We start from the raw sequence: 12,201 nt of genomic DNA, 5'->3' as shown, positions 1-12,201 counted from the left end.
TCTCACTCCCAGAGCGGACGTTGGGACATTGAGTATTTTTACAACACAGGTAGACAATGTCTTGAATAATAAGGAGTCAGAAGTTATCAGGGTAGCCAGGAATGTGGAATTAAGGTCAGAGTCAGCCAGGATGTTTCGGAACATCACAATAGGTTTGAGGAGCTCATTAGCCATATATAATAGCACTACTGAGGTTAAACATTCTCATTTCCAGCAGACTTAAGCATGATTTATCTGCAATAATTTTCCATGTTTGAAGCATGGCCATTTTTTATTTGACCTGCATGAAAATATTCTTACATATCAGCATCTCTGAATCCAGCAACAGCAATATGATTTTTTCCTCCAATTTCAGCATTACATTCAACACAACGAGCTGTTTCCATAGGCATTCCACACTGTAATAGAAAAGCAACATTGCATATATGTTTTGGCAAAGTATGCAAATTTTTAAAAATGTATAAAAACTTACTTCTCCTACAACGCACGGATGTCCATTTGGGCACTCTGAAAAGTTAAAGGAATTTGCCAATCATTATTTAACAATGAAACACTTTTCAATTTAATAAATAAGTTCAAAGGGAGATTTTGTCACTTACGAAACCACTTTAGATTCTGAAATGCAGTCCAGCCACGGGCTTCTACAGTTATGTCCTCAGGCATGGTGGGCAGGAATGCAGCCTAAGTGTATAGTTTTTTAAAAAAGTGATGAGAAGCTGCAAGTTTTATTTTCAACAAAATTGAACACATATTTTAACTTTCTCTTGGTTGTGAACTTTGATACCTACCACTCGTAATTTTTTTTTTACTTCAGTTATACATCATACAAACAGGCCCTTTGGTCCACTATGTCTACACCAATGAACAACACCAAATATACTAATCCCACTTGAAATTGGTTCATAGCCTTCCCTAATCCTGGTACTTTAAATGCTTGTTCAGATGCTTCATAGAAGTTGAATGTCTCTGCCTCCACCACTTTCTGAGATAGCACGTTCCATATTTCTACCCCACTCTGGGTGATAAAGATTTTCCTCAGATCCTCTCTAAAGTCCTTACTCCTGATCTTAAACTTATGCCCTCGTCTTAGACATGTTTGCCATGACCTAGTCTATGTAGGCCTTTCATAATTTTGTATACATCAATCAGACACCCTTCAGCCTCCTCTGCTGCAGGGAAAATAAACGCAGCCTTTCCAGTCTCTCTTCATAACTGAGTTTTTCCATTCCAAGTAACATCCTGGTGCATCTCCTCTGTACCCCCTCCAGTGCAATCATGTCTTTCTGATAGTGTGGTGACCAGAACTACACATAGTCTAGACATCTTTATGTCCACGAAGCATCTAACACCTCCTCCTTTTTAATCTCTACGTACCAAAAACTCCTAATAATTTTGAACCCTTCTAGTGATCAAGTTTCTCCCTATGTCATCATAGCTTTAATAATATGTTTCCTTGGTAAAGACAGATGCAAGCTATTAATACGACACCTCACCTTGCAGACATGGGGCAAAATATTAAAGATACTTCCAATGTTTTTGGACAGCAATTGAAATTGCCCTGATCTTGTCACTTGAAACAAACTTGATTAGGTCACACCCCCAGTGTTTTGATTAGTGAAATAATTTGAAGAATGGAATAAATATTAGAAACCACAAAAAAGATGGAAAGGAGGATCAAATCAAAACTCAAGCTTTGTTGTGAAACAAAAGCATACACTGAAAGGCACTGAAAATGTGAAACAGTGGCAAAAAGTGCTAGCAATTGAACTTATTTTTGAACTCCTGGGTACAGGCTGCCTGGGACCAGATGACTTGTACAATCTCTGATTCAACAACATTTCAGTTCATGTTAAGGTTCCTTTTCCACAGGCTGCAACAGTGGATGCACTACAGAATATGTTTTCTAGCTATCTCCCATTGGCAGTCTGAGAAACAACTGTAAATTTACACATAGCTTCATTAATAATACTTAGTATTAAAGAGCAATTCATTAATCTTCCTTTAATTTGAGCAGAATTTCACAAATGCAGCTAGACTGGGGCAATATTCAAGCTTTGCTGAGAGGCAAGAAACATCTGCACCATACTAGTGCCAGACAATGTCTATCACCAACATGAGAAAGTTTAATCATCACCACTGACACTCAATTGCATTACTGTTATTGAATGTCCCACTATGAACATCTATCAACAACTGTCAGTGGGTTATCATTGACCAGAAAAAGAACTGTACTCACCATATAAATACAATGACTACAAGAGCAGGTCAGAGGCTACGAATCCTGCAGCAAGTAACTCACCTCCTAAAGCTTCAAAGCCTGTCCAATCAGACACATCAGGAGTGTGAGGGAACACTCCCCACTTCCCTGGATGAGTGCAGCTCCATCAACACTCAAGAAGTTTGACATCTAGGACAAAGCAGCATCCACAACATGCACTCCCTCCGCCAGTAATGCTCAGGTGGAAACAGTGGATGCCATCTACAAGATGCACTGCTGAAACTCATCAAGGTTCCTTTCCAACTTTGATTTAGAAGGACAAAGGTCTGCATATACTGGAAGTTCAAATGGATAATGATAGGTTGCACTCTCCAACCCACTCATTGTCATGATTTGGAAATATATCACCTTTACTCCAATGTCACTGGGTCAAAATTCTGAATGGCCCTCCCTAACAATATGCGGGTTTATGTACAGCAAATGGACTGTAGCATTTCAAGAAGGCAGCTCACCACCTTTTTAAGGATAATAACGGATGAAAATAAAATGCCATGTCAATCAATGAAACACACAACCTATGAATGAACAAAAAGATTACCCAATTTGACAGTACGAGTGGGAAGAACATACTTTAAGTAATTTAATCTGATATACAAGAGTTGTCAATTTTTATACTAATAATCAGGAGCAGGTTCGCTCTTCAGAACATTTTAAGATTCACACACTTTTTTTAAACCAATTGTCACTTCATGCAGACTTGATTAGAAGGCTGTTGACCTCATGTGATTAAACACCAAGCTAGAACCTACAAAAGGTGAACAGATTCTTGAAACCACAGAATAAGAGATGAAATTACTGTGAGAAACACTGGCATGAAACTTCTAGGGTTTTTGATGGTGAATGATCACAACGTCAAGGCTTAGCAGATTCAATACAATAATTTTAAAGTTAACCCATAATGCAGTTGTAGTTGGTCATTCCTAGGGATGATAAAACATAGATTGTTTAAGCTCATTTTGCTGCATGGTATTTCTCATTACAGATAAACTGCATCCAGTTACTCTCATAATATTCAAAGTCCCTTAGCTTCAGAAATATGAAGTACAACATTCCCATAATTGAGAAAGCAAGTTCCTCAGCTTTCCATTTGAAGGATGTTTGTGTCAGAAGGCCAAGAAAACCTTGCAATTATTACTCTCACCTTTAGGTAATATACAATAGGTGCAGGAGTAGGCCATTCTGCCCTTCGAGCCTGCACCACCATTCATAATGATCATGGCTGATCAACCTCAATCAGTATCCTGTTCCTGCCTTATCTCCATAACTCTTGATTACACTATCCTTGAGAGCTCTATCCAACTCTTTCTTAAACGAATCCAGAGACTGGGCCTCCACTGCCCTCTGGGGCAGAGCATTCCACACACCCACCACTCTCTGGGTGAAGAAGTTTCTCCTCATCTCTGTCCTAAATGGCCTATCCCTTATTTTTAAGCTGTGTCCTCTGGTTCTGGACTCATCCATCACTGGAAGCATGTTTCCTGCTTCCAGAGTGTCCAATCCTTTAATAATCTTATACGTCTCAATCAGATCCCCTCTCAGTCTTCTAAACTCAAGGGTATACAAGCCCAGTCGCTCCAATCTTTCAACATAAGATAGTCCCACCATTCCAGGAATTGACCTCATGAACCTATGCTGCACTCCCTCAATAGCCAGAATGTCTTTCCTCAAATTTGGAGACCAGAGCCGCACACAATATTCCAGGTACAGTCTCACCAGGGCCCTGTACAGCTGCAGAAGAACCTCTTTGCTTCTATACTCAATCCCTCTTGTTATGAAGGCCAGCATGCTATTAGCTTTCTTCACTACCTGCTGTACCTGCATGTTTGCCTTCATTGACTGGTCTACAAGAACACCCAGATCTCTTTGTACTGCCCCTTTACCTAACTTGACTCCATTTAGGTAGTAATCTGCCTTCCTGTTCTTGCCACCAAAGTGGATAACCATACATTTATCCACATTAAACTGCAGCTGCCATGCATCTGTCCACTCACCAAACCTGTGCAGGTAACCCTGTAATCTCCTAACATCCTCCTCACACCTGCCACCCAGCTTTGTATCATCAGCAAATTTGCTAATGTTACTATTAATACCATCTTCTATATCATTAATATATGTTGTAAAAAGCTGCGGTCCCAGCACTGATCCCTGCGGTACCCCACTGGTCACCGCCTGCCATTCCAAAAGGGAACTGTTTATCACTACTCTTTGTTTCCTGTCAGCGAACCAATTTTCAATCCAAGTCAGTACTTTGCCCCCAATACCATGCAGCCTAATTTTGCTCACTAACCTCCTATGTGGGACTTTATCAAAGGCTTTCTGAAAGTCCAGGTACACTACATCCACTGGATTTCCCTTGTCCATCTTCAGAGGTACATCCTCAAAAAATTCCACAAGATTAGTCAAGCATGATTTCCCCTTCATAAATCCATGCTGACTCTGACCTATCCTGTTACTGCTATCCAGATGTGTCATAATTTCATCCTTTATAATTGACTCCAGCATCTTTCCCACCACTGAGGTCAGACTAACTGGCCTATAATTGCCTGCTTTCTCTCTTGCTCCTTTCTTAAAAAGTGGTACAACATTAGCCACCCTCCAATCTGCAGGAACTGATTCTGAATCTATCGAACTCTGGAAAATAATCTCCAACGCATTCACGATTTCTAGAGCCACCCCCTTCAGTAACCTGGGATGTAGATCATCAAGCCCGGGGACTTATCAGCCTTCAGACCTAACAGTCTCTCCAACACAAATTCCTGGCACACATAAATTCCTTTCAGTTCAGGTCCTTCAGCCACTGTTACCTCTGGGAGATTGCTTGTGTCTTCCCCAGTGAACACAGATCTGAAGTACCAATTCAACTCTTCTGCCATTTCTTTGTTCCCCGTAAGATATTCCCCTGTTTCTGTCTTCAAGGGTCCAATTTTAGTCTTAACCATTTTTTTCCCTTTCACATACCTAAAGAAGCTTTTACTATCCTCATTTACATTTTTGGCCAGTTTACCTTCGTACCTCATTTTTCTCTGCATATTTTCTTCTTAGTAGTCCTCTGTTGTTCTTTAAAAGCTTTCCAGTCCTCCGTTTTCCCACTCATCTTTGCTATGTTATACATTTTCTCTTTTGACTTTATATGTTTCTTAACTTCCCTCATCAGCCACGGCCACCCCTGCCTCCTCATAGGATCTTTCTTCCTTTTTGGAATGAACTGATCCTGCATCTTCTGCATTATACCCAGAAATATCTGCCATTGTTCCTCCACTATCATCCCTGCTAAGGTATTGCAACATTGAACTTTGGCCAGCTCCATAGTTCCCTTTATTCAACTGAAATATTGTCACTACCGATTGTACCCTCTCCCTTTCAAATTACAGATTGAAGCTTATTGTATTATGGTCACTACCTCCTAATGGCTCCTTCACTTCGAGGTCCTTGATCAATTCTGGTTCGTTGCACAATACCAGATCCAGAATTGCCTTCTCCCTGGTAGGCTCCAGCACCAGCTGTTCTAAGAATCCATCTCGGAGGCACTCCACAAAGTCCCTTTCTTGAGGTCCAATACCATCCTGATTCTCCAGTCTACCTGCATGTTGAAATCCCCCATAACAACTGTAGTAACATCTTTGCGACAGGCCAATTTCAGCTCCTTATTCAACTTACACCCTACATCCAGACTACTGTTTGGGGGCCTGTTGATAACTCCCAAGAGGGTCTTTCTACCCTTAGAATTTCTCAGCTCTATCCATACTGACTCTACATCCCCTGATTCTAGGTCCCCCCCACGGAAGGGACTGAATATCATCCCTTACCAACAGGGCCACCCCACCCCCTCTGCCCGTCAGTCTGTCCTTACGATAGCACATATAGACTTGAATATTCATTTCCCAGGCCTTGCTCACTTGAAGCCACGTCTCAGTTATCCCCACAATATCGTAGCTGCCAATTTCCAAAACAGCCTCAAGCTCGTCCATCTTATTTGTAATACTTGGTGCATTCATATATAGTATTTTTAATTCGTTACTGCCCTCACCCTTTCTATCAACCCCTATTTCACTCAACCTTACGGCATGATCCCTTTTTGAGTTTTCTGCTTCATTGATACCGTTGTCTTTCTTGACTTCCCTTGTTCTAACTTTCCCTTCAATTTCCTCCTTAAACTTCCAGTTTGTCCCCTCCCCCTGCTATTTAGTTTAAATGCAGCTGTGTTGCAGTAGCAAACCTACCTGCCAGAATGCTGGTCCCCAACTTATTAAGGTGCAAACCGTCTCTTTTGTATAATTTATGCTTACCACAAAACTTACCCCAGTGATCCAAGAATTTAAATCCTTGCTTCCTGCACCAGTTCCCCAGCCACACATTCAAGTCCATTATCTCCCTATTCCTGGCCCCCCCAGGCCGAGGAACTGGAAGCAAACCGGAGATACCCACTCTGGACATCCTGCTTTTCAGCCTTCTTCTCAGTTCTCCGAAGTCCCGCTGTAGTATGTTCCTCCTCTTCTTCCCGACATCATTTGTGCCGACATGTACCACCACCTCTGGCTCTTCATCTTCGCCCTTGAGGATTTCCTGCACTCTGTCTGTGATGTCCTTAATCCTGGCACCAGGAAGGCAACACACCATCCTTAAATCCCGCCTGTTGCCACAGGAACCCCATTCAGTTCCTCTCACTATGGAGTCCCCTATCACCACGGTTCTGTGTGATATCTGACTCCTCGGCTCTGCCTCCACACCAACTTTTGATTGACAGACCTGACCGCCTCTCGGACTGGCAGTGTCATCTGTCTCTACTGTTTCCAAAAGATTCAACTTGTTCCTGACAGGTACTTCCCCCAGGGTCTCTTGCATCTGTCTCCTCTCTGCCTTCCTCATCGTCTTCTCTCTTCTGGTATGGTCAGTGTAATAACCTCGCTGAAGGTCCTGTCCAGAAAGATCTCGTTCTCTCGGATGAGCCTAAGGTCCTCGAGTTCTTTCTTCAGTGCTGCGATATGCTCTGTCAGTAGCTGAACGTGCATACACTTTCCACACTTATACAAGCCAGACACACCAGAGTCGCTGACCTCCCACATCATGCACATAGCACACTGAACCAGCTGGGCAGTCATGTCTTCACCCTCTTCAACTGTGGCGTAATCACTTCACTCAACCTCCTTGTCGAAGACTCCTGAGCTAAAGACTCTCTTCTCTTAATTTGCTAAACAAGTAGGAACTCTGATTTACACAGTTAAGCAATGCAACTAATGCATTAACAATGATAGTTAACCTAAACAGAATGTGGTGAATAAATTTACTTTTGGAAATGTTAAATCAAAATATGAAAGGAAACCATACCAGCATATTAGCAGGTTGGAATGCGAGATTTTGCAGTGGTTTCAGGATGCCATTGTTCCCAGAGATGAATATAGCTGCCGTGTGAGTGATTATTTCTATCATTGTCCGCTCTAAGCTGCTTTGCTCAGGATTAATCTGAAGTCCAGGAAAGTGATTGTTGACTAATTTAATGGCAAAATTCTTAATTTTGGTAGAACCAAACACCATTTCATTCTGTATATACTTTTCAATTGTATCGCATTGCTGAAAAGCAAACAATGAAAATCATTCAGAAAACTGAAAAATACAATTGGATAAATTGTTAATGAAAGAAGCAATATTCTAAAACCTAAGGACTGCTCTGGACTTTTGCCATCTTAGGAAATATGAATTGACTATCTAAAGACAAGGTATGCTCACTTATCCAACTTCAGGAGTTAAATGCTAAGCTTAATGTTCAACAATAAACACTTGGGATGTAAGAAATGAGGAACTGCACAATAGCAAAATCTTTATTTATGTGCACAGAAACTAAAAGGTGAAAAGTTTTCCAGTCTGCATCCGGCAACTTAAAATAAATGGATGCAGAGAAAGTGAAGGTATTTGTTACAATCTTCCAAAATTCCTTAGACACTAAAAGAGTTCCTACAGATTGGAAATAGCTTAATTTAACACTTTGTTCACAAAGGATGGAACGAGAAAGCTTGAAATTATGGGCCAATTAACATCTGTCATATGGAAACTGCAAGAATCAATCCGGAAGTTATAATGGGATATTTTAAAAATTATGATGTGATCAGGCAGAGTTTACATGGGTTTGTGAAAGGGAGATAGTGTTTAACTAATTCACTAAAGTTTTTTGAGAAAATAACAAGCAAATTGGATGAAGGGAACAAACACATATGGCCTACTTGAAGTTTACAAAGGCATTTAATAAATGCCATGTCACTTGTACAAAAGCAAATGGCGTAAGAGCTAATCTATTATTTGGTTAAAGGATTGGTTAGCTAAAAGCAAGCAACAAATATAGATAAATGGGTCTTTTTTTCAAGGTTGCAATCCATAACCAATGAAATTCTACAGAGATTAGTGCTGGAAACGCAACTATTTACAATCTACATTAACAACTTAGACAAAGGTCCCAAACGTATGGTAATTAAATTTCTCAATGACACCTCAACAGGTAGGAAAACTAAGTTAAGGTGAAGTAACTGTTTCCACACTGTAGGGAATCTAATTAGTGGAGAGAGAAACAATGTGAACACTTCAAGCACTGTATGATTCTTCTTCAGTTCCAAAGAATCATCATACTGGATGCAAAATCTTAACTGTTTCTTTCTCCACAGATGCTGCCAAATTTGATGAGTTTCTACAGCACTTCCTGTTCATTAGATGTAGGGGTATGGGTGGGTTGCGCTTCGGCAGGACGGTGTGGACTTGTTGGGCCGAAGGGCCTGTTTCCACATTGTAAGTAATCTAATCTAATCTAATGTAATCATTTCATATCTCCAGCATTGGCAGTATTTTGCTTTTATAAAAGTTGGGAAGTTTAACAGAAGCTGTACAGCACCTTGGTGATGCCACATCTTGAATACAAAATATGGAAATGCATCATTAGGAAGTCAGAGAAGTCATTTCTGGGATGAAAGGCTTATCTTTTAAAGAGATGTTGAACAAGTTGGATCTGTACCCAGTCAGGTTTCAAATAATGAGAAGCAATTTTATGAAAATATATAAGATCCTGAGGTGACTCAAAAAAGTAGATATCAGGAGTACGTGAACTAAGAGGGCACAGTTTAAGAATGTGAGACCTCCTTTTTAATGAAGGTACATACTTTTGTCTCATTGGGACATTTGTGTGTGGAATTCTCTCCTTTAGAAAGCAGTTTCTGAATTTAATTCGAAGTTTCAAAGTCATTCTGAAAAGGGATAAGGATAGTGCAGAAATTAAGTGTCTAAACTGACACTTAATTTCTGCATTATTAAGTGTCAATACCATTAGACAGTATCTGGCAAACATAGACTGGAAGCAGTTACTTGTAGATAATAGCCGAGTGGTACTATTGCTGGATTGCTGGAGACCCAGGCAACATTCTGAGGAATTGGGTTTAAATCCCACCATGACAGATGATGGAGTTTGAATTCAATAAAAATCTGGAATTAAGGGTCCGTGAATCCATTGTCAATTGTCAGAAAAACCCATCTGGTTGACTAATGCCCTTTAGGAAAGGAAACTGCCATTTTTACCCAGTCTGACCTATATGTGACTGACTTATGGTTGACTCTTAAATGCCCTCAGGCAATTGGGGGTGGACAATAAGTTTGGCCTAGCCAGTGATGACGTCATGCCATGAAATAATAAAAAACAGTCTACATTTGGGAAATGGGACCCTTTTAAGAATAGCATAGTTGAGAATTCAGGATCAGTGTATTCCTCTTAGAGTGAAGGGGCAAGAGCAGCAAGTCCAGGGAAACCTGGATATCAAGGGATAGCGATAATTTGGTGAAGAAAATGGAGGCAACATATGTCAGGTACAGCAAAGAAAATAATGGGGAGGTCCTTCAAAAGTATACAGTGTAGAAGGTTGCTTAAAAAGAAATTAGGAGGGCAGAGAGGGGTCATGAAATATCTTTGGCAGATGGAATCAAGCAAAGTCCCAAGGCATTTTCTAAGTATATTAACAATTGGAGGAGTAGCAGGGAATTAGAGACTATAGGGCAATCGGCGTATGGAGCCAGTAGATGTGGGTGATTTTTAAATGAATATTTTTTACCTTCACAGAGGTGAAACATATTGTAACTGGGCATTTCAGCTGAGATGGGGAGGTTCTAGAACACGTTAAGATTAATGAGGAGGGGGTGATTAGATGTTCCAGTGGGCATGAAGGTGGATAAATTCCCAGGACCTGATAAGATGTATTTTAGGCTGCAATTGGAGGCAAGAGAGGATATTGCTGGGGTCCTGGCAGAATTATTTAATACTTCACTGGCCATAGGTGAAGTGCCAGATGATGGGAGTAAAGCATATGTGGTTCCTTTGTTCAAGAAGGGCAGCAGGGATAAGCCAGGTAATTACAGATAGTCTGACATTAGTGCTAAGGAAATTATTGGAAAATTTTGAAGGGTAGTTTTAATCAATATTTGGAAAGGCAGTCTGATCCAGTCTGATCTTAGATAGTCAGCACAGATGTATTAGAGGGACATCCTGTCTGATTAATTTAATCGAGTTTGTTTTGAAAAGGTGACTAAATATTTCAATGAGGGAGTGCCGTTGATATGATTTACATGGACTTCAGCAAGGTCTTTGACAAGGCCCAAAAGGTTAAGAGCCGATGGGATCCAAGGCAAGTTGGCAAACTGGATCCAAAATTGGTTACAAATAGGAGGGAAAAAGTGATGGTGAAAGTTTGTTTTTTATAATTCAAAGCCTGTGATCAGCAGTGTACCACAGGGAACTGTGCTGTTCGTTATTTACATGAATAATTTGGATCTGAATGCTGAAGGTAAAAGTTTGCAGAGGACATGAAAATTGTTGGTATCGTTGATAGTGAAGAGGATGATCTCAGCTACAGTCTGATAGTGACAAGTTGGTAAATTGGGCAGATGGAATTTACTCCCAGAAAGTATGAAAAATGCATTTTGGGAAGGTTAACAAGGGAAGGACATAGACAACGAAAGGTAGGTCCCTAGGGAGAGCTGAGGAATAAAGAGACCTTGGTTCACAAGTCCTTAGATTTCCAAAGGTGTCAGCACAGATAGACAACATTGTGATGAAGGCATACAGGATGCTTGCCTTCATTAGCCATGAGCTAGAAAAAAGGAGCAAGGAAGTGTTGTTACAACTTTATAAAAGACTGGTTAGATCACGATGGAATACTTTGTGCAGTTCTGGTCGCCTCACTATGGGAAGGACGTGATCGCACTAGAGAGGATGCAGAGGAGATTCACCAGGATTTTGCCTGGGATGAAAAGTCTCAGTTATGAGGAAAGACTGGATCAGCCTGGGTTTGTTTTCCTTGGAGCAGACGAGGCTAAGGAGGGATCTGATTGAGGTATACTAAATTATGAGAGAGATGGGCAGAGAAGATTGTGAGAAGCTCTTCCCCATGACAGATGTGCATCTAAGACCAGAGGGAATACATTTAAGATGAGGAGGAAGTGGTTTAGAGGAGGTCGGAGAAGAAATGTTTTCACCCAGAGGGTGGCAGAAATATGCGAAGTGCTGACTGAGAGGGTGGTGAAATCAGGTTCTCTCGCAACATTTAAGAAACAGCTAAATGAGTCCTTAAAATGCCAGGGTACAGTATGGACCAAATGTAGGTAAATAGCATTAGTGTGGTTTAGTTTTTGTAGGTTGGCATAAACATTTGGGCCAAAGGGCCTGTTTCTGCATTGTACGATTCTATGACAGAGTTAGAAAGGTTTCTGACTGAGAAGAGTGATGGTGGACTGTTAGAAAAACAGAGCTGAGTCAACAATTAAATCTTATTGAATAGCTCAAATAGCTGAACAGCCTCTCCTGCTCCTTCGTCTAATGTTATTATATAAATTAAAACTTTATCTCTGCTCCACAATCCTCCATAGAAAATGGGCAAATTATTTTTCCCCAATTCTGTTAA

At 40.7% G+C, this 12,201-nt stretch overlaps 1 protein-coding gene across 4 annotated transcripts in view; it reads right to left on the bottom strand.

Moving 5' to 3' along the window:
* LOC140464072 (E3 ubiquitin-protein ligase rnf213-alpha-like) overlaps positions 1-12,201 on the bottom strand; it is a 200,578-nt gene that overhangs the window by 18,268 nt on the left and 170,109 nt on the right. For all 4 annotated transcript variants that reach the window (XM_072558748.1, XM_072558746.1, XM_072558747.1 and 1 more), the window contains 4 exons: positions 7,604-7,846; positions 600-681; positions 473-507; positions 301-398 (listed from right to left, as the gene is read on the bottom strand). In XM_072558748.1, coding sequence (XP_072414849.1) covers positions 301-398; positions 473-507; positions 600-681; positions 7,604-7,846 — 458 coding nt within the window. The remainder of the gene's footprint in view (positions 1-300; positions 399-472; positions 508-599; positions 682-7,603; positions 7,847-12,201) is intronic.

The sequence above is a fragment of the Chiloscyllium punctatum genome, chromosome 39 (assembly GCF_047496795.1).
Source record: "Chiloscyllium punctatum isolate Juve2018m chromosome 39, sChiPun1.3, whole genome shotgun sequence".
NCBI lineage: Eukaryota > Metazoa > Chordata > Chondrichthyes > Orectolobiformes > Hemiscylliidae > Chiloscyllium > Chiloscyllium punctatum.
The sequence above is the reverse complement of the archived record's forward strand: the minus strand, read 5'-3'. Positions and strand labels throughout refer to the sequence as shown.